The 18,904-nt window shown below is 32.5% G+C and overlaps 2 protein-coding genes and 1 pseudogene across 2 annotated transcripts; all 3 read right to left on the bottom strand.

Annotated features, from left to right (window-relative positions):
- Nucleotides 1–1,186: 1,186 nt before the first annotated feature.
- On the bottom strand, nucleotides 1,187–2,338 carry LOC123227334 (mitochondrial uncoupling protein 5-like). The gene has a single exon (XM_044652096.1). The coding sequence runs from the start codon at nucleotides 2,220–2,222 to the stop codon at nucleotides 1,245–1,247; it is 978 nt and encodes a 325-aa protein (XP_044508031.1). The 5' UTR covers nucleotides 2,223–2,338; the 3' UTR covers nucleotides 1,187–1,244.
- Nucleotides 2,339–3,465: 1,127 nt separating this feature from the next.
- Nucleotides 3,466–6,632, bottom strand: LOC123226864 (peptidyl-prolyl cis-trans isomerase FKBP12-like). The gene is made up of 5 exons (XM_044651388.1): nucleotides 6,360–6,632; nucleotides 5,403–5,436; nucleotides 5,233–5,294; nucleotides 4,299–4,351; nucleotides 3,466–3,757 (listed from the first exon to the last, which is right to left on the bottom strand). The coding sequence occupies exons 1-5, from the start codon at nucleotides 6,550–6,552 to the stop codon at nucleotides 3,656–3,658; spliced, it is 444 nt and encodes a 147-aa protein (XP_044507323.1). The 5' UTR covers nucleotides 6,553–6,632; the 3' UTR covers nucleotides 3,466–3,655.
- Nucleotides 6,633–7,809: 1,177 nt separating this feature from the next.
- Nucleotides 7,810–13,716, bottom strand: LOC123227727 (annotated as a pseudogene).
- Between the last annotated feature and the right edge of the window lie 5,188 nt (nucleotides 13,717–18,904).

Consider the following 18,904-nt stretch of genomic DNA (forward strand, 5'->3'; position numbering starts at 1 on the left):
AATAAAGACTGTTCTTTATCTCCAAACAAAGATACTATTCATCTTCGTCTCAAATAAAAATGATGTCTCGCCATTGTTTTCGTGGGTTAATGATGACTGAAAATAAAACATGACTGAGAGAGAAGTTGGGAGGGAAGGAGAATGCTATAGTTGCTATCTCCAACTATTGTCAGTGGTAGTTGAAAAAATCTTATGAGGAAAGTTGATTTTTAAATCTTACGATAGTTTTTAAACTTAGAGAGAGAAAATATAATTATTTTTTATTTTTTTAAAATATTTTAGTATATAACAATTTTATCTTTTACAATGACAACAAAATTTAACAGATGAATGAGTATTTGAATTTTTAATAGTTAATAGATGAAAAATGAGTTACACCAAACCTTGGATGGGAAATAGTAATTTTGGCCTTCTTTTAAGGCCAAATTTGTGTTTCGTATTTGGTGTTTAATGAAGTGAAAAAACCAAGCCTCCATTTTTATCTATGTTACTATATACATAATCTTTAAAAAAAATTGATAAATTATAAGAAAATTAAATTACAAGTGAAATGTGTTGTAAGAACTTTATTTTTTTAAATTAAAATAACTTAAAATGTGACACAATTTTTTTGTACTTGTAATATATATTTTAAGTGTCTTTTACATATATAAATGAATGTGGATGATTTTTATTATATAATTAAATATTATTTTATTTTTAAATTAAAATCTATTTAATTATATAATAATATATTAATATAAATACCATATTTAAGCCGGTTATTAATATCATAATATTTAGATAGTATACTATATTATATATTAAAAATATAATTTTTTATCTAATATATTATATATTATATCATAGCATAAAAATATAATAATAATAATAACACCATTTCTTAAAATTCTAAAATTTTTTGTGGTAAAATACTATAAAGGTGTATTCTTTGAGATTTCTGTAGAACCTCTTTGATATACTCCTATTGTTATTATATTGTATTGTATTAATAATACTATCAAGATTTTGTAATCTTACATTCCATCACTTATAATTAAAACAGTAATACTATACGAATTTATTTTGAGTGTATATATATATATATATATATATGTGTATATATATATATATATATATATATATATATATATAAAATTAAATATTATTTATTATTAATTTAAAATTAATTAATTATTTGATAATATATATCAAAATATATCTATTTATATACTTAAAATAAATAAATCGAGATTTATCTATGATTAAAATTCTTTGAGCAGCTTCCTGATCTGCTCCAATGTCACAAAGAGAGTAACCGTGAATGGCCCTTGCCTTGAAATCGTAGGGACAAAGCCTTTATACAAAACCATCGCTCCCTCCTTCCTAACCGTCTTAACTGCACAATCCAATGCTCCCGTGTACGCCGGCGCAGCCCCGGCTTCCACCTTCATATTCATCACTCTAGTCTTTATCACATCAATAGGATTTGATGCCACTGCCGCCACAAACCCCGCAGCGAAGCTCGCCGCCACGTGGGTACCGATTCCATCCTGCATCACACCCCTCTCCAAAATCACCTCTTTGATTTGATCATACGATGCAAGCTGCGACGCCGTCACAATCATTGCTCGGTGAACCGTGAGGCTCGACCCCCGCCACAGGCTCAGCACGCCCTCTTGCTTTGACATTTGGCTAAGGGCGTCAACTACACTCTTGTAGTTGCGGCGTTGGTCAATGGGCAGACGTCCATCAGCCTGCATCCGGACCATTGCCACGTCCGCAGGGTTTCCCACGGCTGCACCGATGCCGCCAGCGATTAGCCCGGCGGCTATCTTATGCAAGAGAGGCAAGCTTCCGCTCTCTTGGTTTGCCCATTTGTTTCTAAGAATATCATAAAGGCCCATGCGGGTCGTAGAGTATAGGGTTTGGCGGAGAATGGTGGCCGAGACACCAGAAAAAAGGGCGGCGACGCCTTCGGTTCGAATGATACGAACTCCGATTGAAACGGGGCCGACGCGGGAGGGTGGAGCTATGTGAAAGTTTGAAGGTAAAGCAAGATTAGCGCCATTAACAGTGTTAAAAGACATTGCAGGATGAGGATTGTAAGCTTGCATTGAGGGTTTTGGCAGGTGGGATTCACCCTGCAGTTGCATACGAACCTTGATAAGATCAAGAGGATGCGTAGAAGCACCGGCCACAATGGAAGCAATGCCACCTTCAACAAAGCCTTTCAGCCCCATGATTTTGTTTTTCAAGTTTAAAGCTTGAAATTAGATTTTATGGATGTTTTGAGAGAAAGCTAAGAGATGGGGGAGAAATAGGTTCGTTGAGAAGTGATTTGTGTTGGGAAGACGAAGAAATTGTGTGTATTTATATTGTTGAAGAGTAGTCAAGACAGAACAGAGGAAGGACTAATTCTACAAGAGAAATTCTTGCACGTTGCACGTTGACGCGGCCCTAGCCCTGAAAATTGACTCAATGTTCTCTAGATATTGTTAAGGTGTTGAATGAATTCTGACTATGAGAACCATTGTAAGCTGGTTCAATTTGAATCCATTGATTAGTTCAAATGAATTAATTTTGAATTGAAGTTTCAACTCAATTATTTAGATTGAAATCAACTTGTTATTTTATTTAATAATACCGTTCATTTAACTGATTATCCTCTCATGATATTATATACTTAAATGAGATTTAAGTTTATACTTGAATTAAAACGAAACCTTATAAATTCGATGTAAATTTAGGTCAGCCTTATACATGGCTAGAGTCAAGCTCATGACATTGGTCTATAACTGGGCATGATTCTCTTGACCAGATACCTTTATAATTAATTTTTGAAGGACTTTATCCCAAAAAGTCAAAAGGCGCGGCTCTCCCTGCTGATTCAAATTGAATAATATGAGGCATAAGTTGAAGGATTCGGAGTTCAATTTGTATTAGAAAAAGGATTTAAGAGTCATCTTTACATATAAGTCTTAACAAATTTGAGAATAAGGTAGCTTAAACCAGAAAAAGGAGTTTTGCTTTGACTTTGTTATAATGAATTTTTTTGACCCTACAATGTTTTCAGACCAGGTTTGACCCAGCCAAAGGACTGGCTCAGGTCATGACCGGTCTGACCGATAGTCAAACCAATAACAAATTACATACACATATGAAGAAAATTCAATCAAATAAAATTATGTTGCAATGTGATACAAATTCTTTCCTCGGTTCAAGTCTCATCAATTACAAAAGCTTAAATGCTGATGTCAGCATAACTGACTAACAGGTCCCGATTGAACCAGTTCGAGCTTAAAAGCTCTGGTCTGGAAGTCAAGGTCTAATTCCTTTAAAGAATAATTTAAAGTTGTTTAGAAAATTGGGTATTTCTAAGACACATCTATCAAAATGATTTTCTTGGAAAGACCATATGCTATATATATGAAATAAAAGACGACTCCACAATAGGCGAAGCAAATATCAAATAAGAGGGCAAGAGGAAAGAAACAAAATTTAGCTTCATTGTTAAAAGTTGCACAAATGATACTAAATAAAGAGTTGAGGGTCCTGTAGCCGATCTAGATTCATCAAAAGTATAAAGATAACATCTGGAAATGTTTTCGATGAAGCAAGTTATTCAAATTACCCAGAGGGTTCTGTAGCCGATTTTTTGACTCCTATCTCGTAGTCACTCCAGGTTTAAGACTTCAATCTCAAACTCCAGGACTGAATTAGGTTGAATTCCCCAGGCTGGAAATCCACCAGCACCATAAGCATAATCTGGAGAACACTGCAAATTCATAAAAGGAGGTCAGCAAATACTAGAGAAGAGTGTCTACATGGTAAAGCTTATTTAATCCAAATTATTGGATTATTGACTCCAATGATCAATTATGACATGTTTGAATAGTTTATATGAATAATCTAACTGTGGATTTGATCATACTTTTAGATTATTTATACAATAATCCAAAGGCCAGTAAGATTAGCCCTTTGTTTTTGAATAATCGGATTATTAGATTTAATGAAATTTTCACATTTCTAATCCAAAAGCTAAAACATTATTTAAGGACTCACATCCTCTACAAAATATAAAAAAAGGATCAAGTCCAGTTATCTATTAAAATAGAACAAGCCAAATATTTCCTTAGTTAGCACCAAGCATCTAAACCATAACATGATACTGCAATATCACAAGTATTGCTCCGCATATATTTTCATTAGCATTAATAATCACAGTCATTTTATTAATGTATCAAACCGAAGTATAATTAACAGAGAAGAGTACTAAAGAAGAAAAGTGAAAAATTGTTAATAGAACGGAAAAGTACCCGTAGACGAGCAACCTCGCCCACTTGCATTCCCATCACACCTTCATCCCATCCTGCAAATTAATCAAACAGCATTCAAACGGTTCACCAAGTTAATTTGCAGAATATCATATCAGCCTTGGTCATTTAGTCTAAAAATATCTGACATTAAAAGATAGATAGATAATCCTGACCTACTTAGAGAAGCAAAATTTTTAACTTGGGATATTTTAAAAAAGGAGATATCCATGTCTTAAAAAAATTGCATGACTACAGTGCTCCCATAAAATATATATTAGAATAGTCTAAAAAACACTATATTAGTGCAGATTCAAATGTCAAAAAAAACTGTTGGAAGAAGTTGCCAATATCATCATAAAACATGACGAGGATACAAATAAACTGAAATGCACCTGGTGTATGAAAAAGTTTCCAACATATGTAGTTTGAGCAAAGTGGAGTACATTAACATTTTTCATCCCCTAAAGTGTCAGAGAGGAACAAACAGGGCTTTTTCAGTACAAACAAAATATTTGGATCTATTGGCAGATAATTTGTTGAGGTCAAACACGTAAGTTCACAAGAAACCGGCATCTTGCTTAAGCAAATAATTAGAAGAATGGTATATGTATTTAGAATTCCCACCTAACAAGCAGTCTCATTTAACGGCACCAACAAATTCAAACCCAAAGGCATAATTGAAGGAAACTGTCAAAGAAAACACTACCAGTATGTTCTTCACAAATTAATATTTCTATTTCTATTTGTAATGTGGCTATTATAGAAAGATACTGAGAACTGTAAATAATTTTTCATGAATAATACTGAAATTTCAACCGAACGGCCATTTATTTTAAAAAAATAATGTGTACTTATTTTTTAATCTTCATTGGGGAGAATTTAACACTACCTTGGGCAAGAAATTAGTAGGCAAAGAATATAACCATAGTGTTACCTTTTATAACAGAACCTTTTCCAATTTGGAAACTAAAAGGCTGCTGCCCAGGATCCTTGGTGCTGAAATAAAAGAAATGGTGTATATAAGTAACCAAAATGACATAGGCAAGCCTGAATGACTTGACATTCCAACCAAATGTGGTAAAAGTGTAATGAAAAAATCCTCACCTCCAGAACTTTTGAGAGAGATCACCATTTTTGCCTGCAGCAAAGTAAACTAATAAGGTGTAGAAAAGATAAGGAAACCAACTATTCAAAACAGTCCTTTCACCATCATGTCTTACAAAGGCTGCAGTTCTTTAACTCACATAACCCTTTGCAATCTTTCTGCAGATCCAAACTCATAGCATTTCGCAAGGAAATACCAATGCCCAGCAAGGCTATACGTTACATGCTTTTTTACAATCAATTCACATACAATAAAACCACAGTACATGAATATCCCAAACTTTAAGATATCAATCAAATTATATGGTATGATGCCACTGCAATTTAGCACATTACATTATAATCATACTTGTAACAAACATGAATTCCAACTTAAAAGCAGAGCCATGTATCCGACTTGATAACATAGCAAGATTGAACATCGACACTCAATTAAGCATCTTATGTCTTTTATTTGAACTTTGGAAAAATCACACCCCAAAAGTTAGTTGTTGAGATCAAAGAATCCAAAGTCATAAAAATCCCGTACCAGAAGCCTATACTTTCTGATGTGAGATTTAAGTCTCATATGCTAGTGCCCTATTAACCCTAAGTAAAAACTGGGCATGATTACAACTGAGAGACGTGATAGTGGCTCTATACCAAATCATACCATCCTTGGGATAACCACACCCCAAAAGCCAATTGATGAGATCGGAGAGATCAAAGCTATATAATAGTCTTCAATTTCATTTAATCAGTCAATGGTTGAAGCGAACACGCCCCCAAAGAAAGGCTACTGAACTTACATTCGACTATCGAAATCTCAAAATTATCTATTCTAAGCGAAAACATCTAGCCTAATATTCTCACCATTGCAATACTAAAACCAAGTTGATATAAATGAAAATTTCAAACAAAAAATCAAAATCATTTCAGTCGACTACAGTTTCTCGGCAAGCAAACAGGAAGACTAACCGTAGCCAGTGCAATGAACAGTGACCTTCTGTCCGGCAGTTGGTTTGGGGCCGGTTCCGGGGGTCAAAATTTGCTTCTCTACTCCCATCGGTGTTCTAGGGTTTTGGTTTTTTTTTCCAAATACTGCTTTGTTTGGGTGAATGAAAATCCGCGTATGTGAGGATGCTGATTCATTTAAATTAAAATGATCCATTAGGGGGAAAATAAAATTTTCTGAAATTCATGGATACTGAGAACATGGTGATCTTCTCGGGGTGTATTTGAAACTCTGCAGGAATTTAGGGGCAACAACTGCGTTGATTTTAGATGTTTTAATTACTGGACCAGGCATTGCCCTTGTACGGCTAGATTTAAGTTAAATCAAATTCGAACTAATTTAAGTTCGAGTTTAACTTAATTTGTATACAACAAAATTTGAATTCGATTTGAGCTCATTGAGTTTATGAAAGTTAAGCTAAAACTCGATTTGAATTCGATTTTATTTATTTCGAATTTGAATTTTAAACTATTTTATTATTAAAATGACATCATTTTATATAAAAATTTTTAATTAAAAAATTTAACAAGTAGTTCGAGCTCAACCGAGATCAAATAAGGTTAACTTATTTCAAATTTATTTAAATCGAATTTAAATAGGCTCAGTTCGAACCAGCTATAATCCTCGGTTTATTACTACCAATGGCTAAAGTAATTAGACCTCTCAATTGGATAATGCTGCCCAGCGTGTCTCAATTGAACTAGTTTGATTGACCGATCCAGTCTGATTATCAAACACTGTAGCACGTGTAGCATTTAGGGAGACCCAACCCAAGCAATGTTGTTGTTAAATTGAGCACATATCATCATTCACCTCAAATCACTCCAAATTTGAGTGTGAGATCAACCAACAATTTCTTTTTTTGGTAAGTACCTCATCCGACATTTCTTTGTATTCTTATTTTTTTACTATAATTTTTCTTATTTTTTAGAGGTTACTTTTTAATCATTCAAGTGATTTAGTGCATTAATCTTTTATTATAAAAAATAAAAAATTATTAAAAAATATTACTTTAAAGATTAATTTTTAATAAAATCAATATTTATAAATAATTATTGTATTTGATTAATAATTATAAAATAATATTATTTTTCAAACCCTTCCTAAAATTAGTTTTATGATTGAACTTTGCACAAGTATACTCAGATCCTCTTTGTAATCTATTAATTAAAAAAGAAAAAAAAATCACTACAGTAGGGAGATTCAAGGGTTTACCATGCTTCTATGGGTCATATTTTTCTCGCAGGGGCAAGTCAGACAGTCAAACAATAACCTAATGTACAGAGAAAGGGATGCCACCATCTTGTTTTCTCGGCAGACCACATTCCCTTCCCGTTACAAACCTGAACATTCCCTACAAAAATAGTGCACTAAGAATAAATATTAATTTGTGTACTGGTGATGAGGTATAACTATATGAATGAGATGATTTTAAATTAAAGAAAATTAACACATAATGATTGTTCTTTAATAACAACTTTTTCTCTAAAAATTCTGAGATTCAATGCCGGCTTCAACTTCAGCTAGGTTCATACCATGCTCATCCAGCAAGAAGTCACAAAGTTCTAATAGCTGATAAGCAAGAGAAGGAATAACAGGGTTGCGCCCGTCATTGTAAAGGTGGGCATTCATGACAATTTGCCACACATCATGTCTGAATTCCTCGTGGTGCTTGTACTCCATCCTCCTTACCTTATCCCTGATTGTGGCCAAGTCAATGGGATGCTGCACGATATCAAGGTAATCAGAAGCCTCTTTCCTGGATACAGGTTTTAGGAAAAGATACAACACCTCAGTATTTTCTCTGAGCGTTTCCACAATGCGTTCTAATACGTTTGACAGACTGACCTGCAAGGTAAACAAGCCAACATATACATATATATATATAAAAGAAGACAAGGCATTGAAAGTTTTATTCTCAGTGTCTCTGATATTATTGAGACCATAAAGAAAACAAGGCAACTCTGAATTTGAAAACAATCCATGTAAAACTTCATAGGAACTTCTGAGTAAGCGATTTTCTACATTACTATTGAGTTCCATGATTTTTATTACAAACAAAATTTTAATTCTACAGTTGATGGTTCCTTACAATTGAACCCACAGCTTCAGTCATAGGGAAAGTAATCACCACAATAGGGTTGGACATATTACTATCAGTGGCAATAAGGAGGCATCTAATGAAATCATTGCTGAAATTGAGATGTCAATCGAATATCTAAGGTTTCTTGCCTTATAATATATGGTTGATCTGATTAATAAGCACCATGATTGAGAATTATTTAACACATGCTAATTAAAATCTACATGTAGGTAAAAAGGTAAGAATGAGTGGAGTACCTCCCCCACTCTACGCCGCTTTGTAGCAGGCCCTGAATCTGCACCATATTTTCCCAACTCAGAAATAGGTCTTCTGCTTGCACTGCAGTCTCTTTCGGGCATCCGTCTGTCATTTCTTTTTGCCCTATAATCCTCCATATAATCATCTCCTATTTCTGGCTTCTTCTCCTCCTCCTTTTTCTTTGCTTTTAGGCGTTCTTCTTCCTCTCTCTCCCTTCTGATGGATTTTTCATATCTTCTGATTTCAACAAACCTTTCTCACTCTTCTTGCACCCTCATTTCTTCCTCATAAAGCCTTCTTGCACTCTCTTCTCTCAACCTCACTGCAATTTCTCCTCTTTTCTTCCTCCTCCCACCATCTTCTCTCCTCTTTACCTTTCTTTTTGGATAACCCATGAGTCAACTGTGAGCTTTCATGATTCCCAAGCTTATCAAAACTGGACAATTCAACTATTTTTTTAATTTTCCTGTACTCATGATGAGTGGCTCCATCCTGACTTGGTCCAGGTTAATAACTTCTTTTGGTTGTCTGATAACAATTTTCTTTTGGGGCAGCTCTCTCTCTTTCTCTGTAGGTGGACGTATCACAATAGAATGTCTATGAGATTCAACCAGTCCTCTATCTGTATTAGTTAGGGGTCTAATTACAATTGAGGGTTTATGGGATTCTTGTTCTCTGTCAATATTTGTTTGTGGTCGTATGATAATAGAAGGCTTATGCGATTCAACTTGAACTCTTTCTGCATCCGCAGGAGGCCATATTACAATAGAGGGCTTGTGAATGTCAGCCTGCATTTCTTTAGGCTTTTGCTTATTAGTAATTTTTATTCTACTCACCTTGGCAACAGATTTTTTTTGCTGCTTCAACAACAGAAGTAACCGGTTGGTCAAAACTTCGCAAGGGTGAAAAAGAAGGTTTATCTGGAAGCTTATCAGTGGAGCCACATTTGAATTTCACTGGGATGACTTTCGCCTGTGAACTAGATTTCTCATCCTCAGAAGCATCAACAGCAGAAATTTTTGTAGCACTTTTAGATATGAGCTTCCTTTTTGGAATTTTTGGTTGAGACTGACTTGAAGGATCCAGAGAGTTCACTTTAAGGAAGCTTTTTCAGAATCTGCGGTTTCAAGCAGTGTATCTGGATCTGCTTGATACTTGGGGCAGTTTTTGTTGGTCCTATTGTGTCCGAACTGGTTCTTCAAAAGGTAAACAATCATCTCGATGGCATATTCTAAGAAATAAATAAACCCTATGCTAATTTAAAGAAGTCCGACCTGACCACAAGCTCCACAGACGAAACTCTCCCTTGATGATTTCTTCTCCTTAAACATCTATTTAGAAAAAGAGTATAAAGTTTAGATCATTTTGGACAGGAGAAAGAGAGAAAAAAAAACAAATGATTATCTTCACAGAAAAATGCTTCTAATAAGAGAAAATATACTTCCCAACCAATTGTAACAGTTCTATGGTACACGAAATTTCAAGCACATAGTTGTTATACACAAGGGTGTTAGGTGACTATCCCAAAAGAATGCTGCCTATAATTTTCCACATCTGTATGAAAGACGGTAGAACCATGATTACATAACTAATATGACAGCATGTGAACTCAAACTAAGGGATCTTCTTACAGAGTACAAATATATCAATGATCCAGATTTTCTTAGGCTTTCTTTTTTCCTCACTAAAGACACGTTAAGGTTTAGTCTCACTTAAAACTTAAATAGTAGTGTATATTCATGAGATTTGTTTGTTTCATATCAATTGTATGATCTCTCCCCAACAATCAAATTTTAAAGAGTAGTAAGGTAAAACACAGAATTATTACTGTCATAATACATAGGATAACCTACAGAATGTATGAAGTGGAGAACAGACATGACGTGTACAACATTAGTGGCAGTATTCATGCCGTTAAAATGGAGTTCAAAAGCCAGGAAATGGATTACTTATGTTGCACTTGCCTTAACATTATCCCCCAATATTTTGAGTTTCTTGAGTTGACCCACTGGTGAAATACCATTCTTTTTCATTGTTTTCATCTTTCCAGAAATGGTTCTTTTCATAATTAAACTCTCCTGCCATCAAAAGGTAATGAAATTACTAGTACTGCCGAAGATACCTTCCTATAGAACAAAAAGAAAATCGCAAAGAACCTGAGGAGCCAATAAATTAGAAGGAAAAATCAATGAAAAAAACATGATTAACCCACCTCCTTTGGATCTCTGATATTCTCATTTGCAGTAGAGGATCCATTTTGTTGGACTGTACTAATGATTTGCTTGGTTATTTTATTTGACTTCTTAACCTTGTTCCACCATCTCATGGCCAGAAAAAGATTTCATGTTAGGAGCAACTCCTGCTTCCTGTACCACAGCTTTTGTTTTCTTCTTTTTCTTCTGATCAGCCTCATCATCTGCAAAACAATTGTATGATTAAGCATAAAACAATACAGTTACAATATTCTCTTGATTGTATACAGTCAACTAGTATACGAAGTAATCAGTCACTTTTCCAAATTAAGCAGAAGATCATTTAGGAGGGAACTAATTTTAGACAGGAAAGACAAATGCTTGGAAAACCCCATGTTAGCTTCACAGATTTGCTTAACCTTAGGGTCATCATTCAATAAAATAGTTAAAAACTCAGAGACTAGAATTCCATTCCTCATACAATTTTTGCCATTAGCAAATATAAAAATAAATCTCAAGGACCAAGAACTGCAATGCAGCTCTTTAGGCATTGTGGTGGAGTTCATTTTCACCTAAATCAGTGATGTAAAGAAATAGCTTTTAGCTTTTATTATATTTCAATACTCACGCCTAAATTACATCAAACATGAAAACATCTCCACTATTCCGAAAGTCAAAACAGTTTCTGACAGGACATACTTGGAAAACAAACAGTGTACATACACAAATATATATTGGAAATTTAGATGTGTATATTGATGTTGAAAAAAAAGACTAAAATTGTGGATCAGATATCCACCACCACAAAATATCTAAAAGGGGAATAAAGCTTTACGAAAGGTATCAAGAACCTGTACAAAAGAAACCACTAACAAGCAACTACAGAATGAGCAAATCCTTAAAATTCAGAATTAACATGGATATCCACCAAAATAATTTACTTTAGTCCCAGCCAAATACCTATATCTGTATATGAAATAAATGCTTACCCCACAAATTTGAATAACCATTTAGAAACCATGTAAATCATACCATCCATGAGCAACCTGCATAATTCAGCTGATTCATCTTCAATTTCCTCTTCCGCCTGTGCTTGGGATGGACGCCTTCGCACCTTGAGCCCCTTTACACCATCTGCTTTATCGTGCTTTGATTCATAGTTATTCTCTACCCCCTTCTTCAAACTCCTCTGCATGAAGCAAATTTTCTAGGTCGCCAGCAAATGAATACAGATCACTATTTGCTTCAGAGTCACTTCCATTGTCATCATCATCACCACCTGAAAGAGATTGAACTTGTCGATCCCAAATTTCTTGATATTTTTCCTGTCTGCTGCTGCAGCTGAAGAAAGGGCATTCGTTGGCCATGTGCATACTTGCTGATAGTTGTTGGATCAACCTGGACCCCTGATGCAGCTTGCTCACTGGAAAGCATACGTATCATAGCAATTCGATGCCATCTGGTCTGTTTTGCAATCATTTCCTCAGGAACATTGAACTTGAGAAGAACCTGAATATAAGTGAGCAGTTAAAGATACACTACAAGACTGCCACCATTTTTATTAAGTTCTTAAATTGAATTTCTTCACCAGCCATTTGCAGAATTGAAATGGGTGTTACCGATGTTATTAAGACTCTTATCATCTCTCTCCTTTCTGAGCAAATTACAGATGGGGTGAGTCTTCAGAACCATGTTTTGGCATTTTGTAACGCCATGCTTCACTCAATAGACAGAAATTTTGTTGACAGAAGCCCTTGGTATCAACTAAAAGGTTAATGGTTCAAACCCTCATCAAGTCACCTAATTCAAATATTTTATCTCATAAGTTTCCCACTACTGAGATTGTAGGGTCCTAAAGCAATCCCTAGTTTTGAACTTGCGAACCAATAGGAAAGGTCCAGGGTTTCAATATATGTACATACTGCAAACGGAAGCCAACTTCAGCCTCTCACAAAAACCAATTGCTTACCAAAAACAAGGTAATTCTGCAGACAGGAGTTAGCTCCAACCCCACCCACAAGAGGCTAAAATTGCTCAATGTGTAGCGATAGAAAAATGAGCCATGCCAAGACTTAATTTTGTTAATTATATACTTCATAAAGATCATGAGTATATGACACAAGAGGCTAAAATTGCTCAATGTGTAGCAATAGAAAAATGAGCCATGCCAAGACTTAATTTTGTTAATTATATACTTCATAAAGATCATGAGTATATGACCTACACTCTTAAGTTTTCCACCATGACAATCTTTCTCTCTCATCTTTATACCCTGGTGTTTTAGCGCTAGCCTAAAAAACTGTACATACAAAATTGTTCTTAAAAAAATGGCTAACTTTTAAACATCAACACCAATGTATAAGGTTACATGTAATGACCAACTATAAAAAAATTGCTTTGCTTGGTAAAACTTCCGATGTGTATCACATAGTGTCATAACAATCTACGTAACTTCAACTCTGCTGATATCCAAGTCATTCTAGCACAAGAGACCATTACAATAATATAAGAGGGGAACAGCTACTTTGACTTAAAATTCTTTTAATAAGGTAATATGCAGCAGAGTCAATGATCACTTAGAAAACACCGACAGAATAGAACAAAATAAATTCAATAGCAGAAAAGTGACAACCCTGTGGATATCCAAATAAAAGCAGTCTTTTGCCTTTGCTGAACTCTGTTAGTTGAGTGATACAAGGTATAACAAGCAGAATCAACTAGATGTGTTTTAAAATGATTAGATGTTGAAAATAATAAAAAAGAACTAGTAAGTGTGGAAACAAAGATACTAACAGAACATCAAAAACTGCATGAGATAGATTTTCCCGGTAGACAACATCACCTTGATCAGCGGGATCAACTGGCATTTGAGGTCAATTTACTGACAGCTGAAAATTAACAACCTCGTTAAGTGTTGCATCAAACAAAAACAAACAAAGACATCCATTCAAAGTTTTGCTATATAATATAGAGAAAAATAAACCCAAAGCACAAAATTAAGATTTTCATACATCTATTTCTGTGAGAGATGGACCCAGCTTATCAGCCAATGCAGCAAGATGCTCCTTTGCATCCTGTAAAGGTATTCTAAGATTTAGAGCAATTATACTGATCAAAAAATAAAAATAAACTGTGAAAGTAACACTAGTTCCAAATTTGTAATAAATATACACCTGCCAACAAATTGAAAGGCCTATATGATGACTGTCTTATCAATGCTTGTATATGTCAGTTAAGTTATTATTACCATTTATTTCTACATATCATGGTAATGCATAAAATTGGAGGATAAAATAAACATCTCATCAAGGTAATCAACATCAAGATCACCAGAATTGTCAACATTGCCAAACATAAATCCCAAAACCCAGTTACCCCAACTAGCGTCCTCATATCCCTCCTCTTCAGCTGCCAATTTAAAAATATATGTAAGATTTGGAAACAAGAGGTTTATCTAATAAGATACTATAGGTACCATAACATGCACAAACAAATAGCAAAGGATAAAAATGCCAAGAAACTACTTGCAATAAAGATAACAAGATCCAACCCAAGGAAGCTATCACTCTGCATGTTGCATTATTATAATTGTGTGCAGTAGACTTCATACGTCTTCTACTCTTTAACCTACCACTGAATGTAAACAATGTCTCTCACTATTAAGCCGCATGAAGCATGTTCTTCGTATACAACTCAAGAAGCATAATCGGAAACAAATTTGAGATTTATACAGGACTTTCATATAATTATACTTTGCACAATTACCAATGAATGCAACCTTTACATGGCCAGCTCTCTGAATTCATGAACCCATGCAATGATAATAATGAAATAAATATTACTATAAAACTTAGTTCCCTCCTCTACTTATTCCTAGTCACTACTTTAAACCTCATGCCTAATATCAAACCAAAAATTAGCACAATACACTAAACATTAAACTTTTTAACACTTCATGCAACCAACTTACCTTCATCCTGACTGTCCTTCGAAGCACTACTAGACTCATACCAACCCATTTTATAACAATACAGCTCGGCACAACAACAAGAGTAACAGTAAAAACACTAGATTAAAGAAAGTCATGGATTTAAAACATTTTTGCTTTGAATCCAAGATAAGAAATTCAAATAAATTAAAAATAACTCTATAGAGTTTAATATTTTGAGGGAAAATTGATAATAAATTCCACACTAATCAAAATCAAGAATGAGCAAAAATTCAAGTTAAAAAAAAAAGCAATAATAAGGCAGCATTCTTTAACTGTCAACACTTCGAGAGAAGAAAATTCCTTCTGAGGATCCAAAAAGACTCTTCACAGTCTAGCAGCAAACATGCTGCTCACGCTTAGATTGCGAAATAGAGAACCACGAGAGCAAAGATCTTTCCCTGTCCAACTTGTGCCGAGCTAATTATTGTCCGCTATTGATTAGTCTTAATTAATATTGAAAATTTTGATACGTATAACCAAGACAACTCAGCCCATCTCATCCACTTTGAGAGTATAAAATTAAAGTAAACCCTGGCCAAAGCCAATTTTTAATCAGAAAAAAATAATTTCTTATCGAAATTGCTTAGCAAAAATGCCTAAACCATAAACTACGAAATATAGGAAAACAAAATGAGTTGAAAATGCAATGTTAATACAAATAAAGGAATCAATAATTCCACAAAAAAAAACCAGTAAGATTACAGAGATTTCCATATTCCAAATACAAACGGATAAATCCTCGTCCGAGAGTAGCTGAGTATATCATACGAAGAAGAAGGGTCTAGGAGTTGCAGAAAGTGACGAAGAAGGATAAGTCGACAAAGAGGACATACGAGAGGTGAGGCTACAGAGATCGATTGTGAATTCTTCGGTGAATATTCAGAGGGATAAAACGAAAAGTCGGCGAATTTGACGGCGGTGAAAAAAGTGACACTGGTTTGAGATGAAACTGTGATTCCCCAGATCCTCTTACATCGACAAAACACGAGAGATCCTGGGTTTATCTAAACTTTAACTATGCATTCTATGCCAGTCAAAGATAAAGAGAATCTGACTGGTTAAATAGTATATAAACTCAATTATTAAAACAGATTTTAAATTATAAAGTATAGAAATAAAATTATGATAAGTCATATATCTAAAGTGAATAATATTTTAATAATAAGTTAGAGTATTGGATTAGAAATGAAGACGTTCTCTGCTGCTTCTTTATTATTAGTTCATTTAAAGGGTGAATAACTTATAAAGGATGTATACATATATATATATGGGTAGGATTAGACTGAATGTAAGATTGAATTTAAGTTTAATCAAATTTGAATTTAAATTTATTCAAATTGATAATATTTACCGTTGAGATATATTCATATAATTAAGTGGTTTAATCATTTAAATTAATTTTAATTTAAAATTTTTTAATTATTTAGTTACACCAAACCTCTTCGTACCTATGAGTATATAAAATATTACTTCAAACATATTTTGCGAAAAATCATGCCAATGAATTTTGATAGTTATGTTGTAATTATAACATAAGAAAGTTACTACATATGTTTGCGGACAAAGGTTTTATTTATAACTTCATCCCTTCAATAACAAAGCAATTACAATTGAAAAGCAATAAGCAATAGTGGGTTTTTATTAGGTAGGTAGGCAATTTAGTTCTTGTCCATCATTCTGCATGAATCCAAGCAAGCTTTGTGTTGGTCAAATGTTGAAAAATAAATACAAGAAAATTGTGAATTAAATATATAAATAAATGATATTTCCCTTGTACGATGTAAAAGGAATTAAATATATTTTTAACCACGAAAGAAATAAAGATATATACATATAACCGAAGATTCTCCTATCAACAACCCTAAAAACAAACAAACCATCATAAGAGACAAAATTCTATTTATATTCATTTTCTTCTCTATTTTGGCCATACGCTAATAAGCAATTGAAAAATAGATATTCAAATAATATGAGATGGTTAATGTAAGACTTTTCATGTATATATACTATGATTTTATATATGACACACTTCTATTGTTAGAAATATATTTATATAGATATAAACAATTATATATAGAGTAATACTATATGTATGCATTTTATAGTATATAATTAGGCATGCAGATGATATATTAACATATGATTAGATATCAATTTATTCTTAATATAAAATTATTCAATCACATGATGACACCTCAAAAAAAAAAAAAATATATATATATATATATAGTTTTATTTTATATATATATGTTAGATACAACTCATATGTGACCTCATTTTTTAAATATTCTATAGATATTCTATATTTACATTTTTAGAATATTTGGTATTTTTTTTTTTTTTTACAATTCAAAATTAATTTACACTTAGCTTATTCCTCTTTTTTTTTTTTGACATACAGGTCAATGTTTTGGCTCTTGGACTATTTATGATAATAATTATTGCTATTTTTTTCTTCTTTTTATGATTATCAGTATTCTAATCGAAAAATAATGAGTAATATTATATGTATATATTTTTTATACATAAATATATATATAAATATATTTTTATATTATTAGATATTATTTTATTATTAATTTAAACCCATCTAATTATATAATAAAAAATTTATATATATATATATATATATATATATTTATGTAAAAAATATATATACATATATATAATTTTATTATAATTATATATATTAAATTTGAAATCACTTTGTCATTAGTCGCAGGTCTCGAAATCTTTGACTTTTGCTTGTTTTCTTCTTCGGACTTTGACCTTTTTTCTTTTTTTGGGTTTTTCTTTTTTAACAACACATATATGCAACAAACTTTTGAAGTTTTCATTGAGCAGACCAATTTTAATTATTTCGCATTAAATGAATCAAATTAATCACATTGCTTTCAAGACAAACAATACTAAGGGAGCACTTGGTTTTGAGTTAATAAAAATTATTTTAATAATTTTATTATTATTTATATTAATTTACTTGGTTTTCAAATAATAAAATATTTTAATAATTTTTTATTATTAATAATAATATGATAGATAATATAAGAATAGTCTAATTACCATATCTACCATAAAGATTAAAAGATTATTAAAATAATATTGATTTTATTAAAATTCTATTATTATTAAAATAATTTTTCCAGTTTTGAAAAGTTAAAATTTACCCTTTATACTAGTTTTAAATTTCAATTGTATAATATAACATGCCCTTTTCCATTTTGAAAAAGTGATCTATTCTTACTCTCTCAATTCAAAACATTAGTGCTAAAAATTTTAACATACCTCTGTCAAAGATTTCAATAAAACAACTTTTATAGTACGTCGTAAAAGTGAAATCATGTCGAGGTTGGTTTTAGAGGTGTATACGGTTCGGTTTGGTGTGGTTTAAGGGTTTTTTCAAGCCAAATTGAAAAAAAGGGTTTTGAAATTTTTAAACCAAACCAAACCTTTTAGATTTCAAACTAAATTAAAAAAAATACAATTTAGTCCAATTTAGATTACGGTTTAAACCTATTAAAATAATTCAATTCTAAATATATATTATTTAATAAAATTAATTTAACTATAGTTTTCTAAAGCACAATATAAATGTGTAAACTAAATACGAAGTTTATATACAATATGAAAGTAAAGAAAATGACAAAATAAATATAAACAAAAAAAATTATACATCTAATTGTTTATTGAAAAATTCTCTCAAGTATTGTTATATTAATATATATGTATTTTAAAAAAATACGGTCATAGTTTAGTTCGATTTAAAAATCGTCTAAACCCGCAATGCAAATTGAAAATTGTTTTTGAAAAATTCATCAACCCAAACCAAATTATTTTATAAATTAAACTATAATTTTTAAGTGGTTCGGTCTAATTTTACGATTTAAACCTAATTATATACATTTGTAGTTGCTTTGGAAAACAAAAGAAAATCACGATGATGAAAGCATGTCGTAATATTCCAACAAATTATAAAAAAACGTA

The sequence above is a fragment of the Mangifera indica genome, chromosome 10 (assembly GCF_011075055.1).
Source record: "Mangifera indica cultivar Alphonso chromosome 10, CATAS_Mindica_2.1, whole genome shotgun sequence".
Lineage (NCBI taxonomy): Eukaryota > Viridiplantae > Streptophyta > Magnoliopsida > Sapindales > Anacardiaceae > Mangifera > Mangifera indica.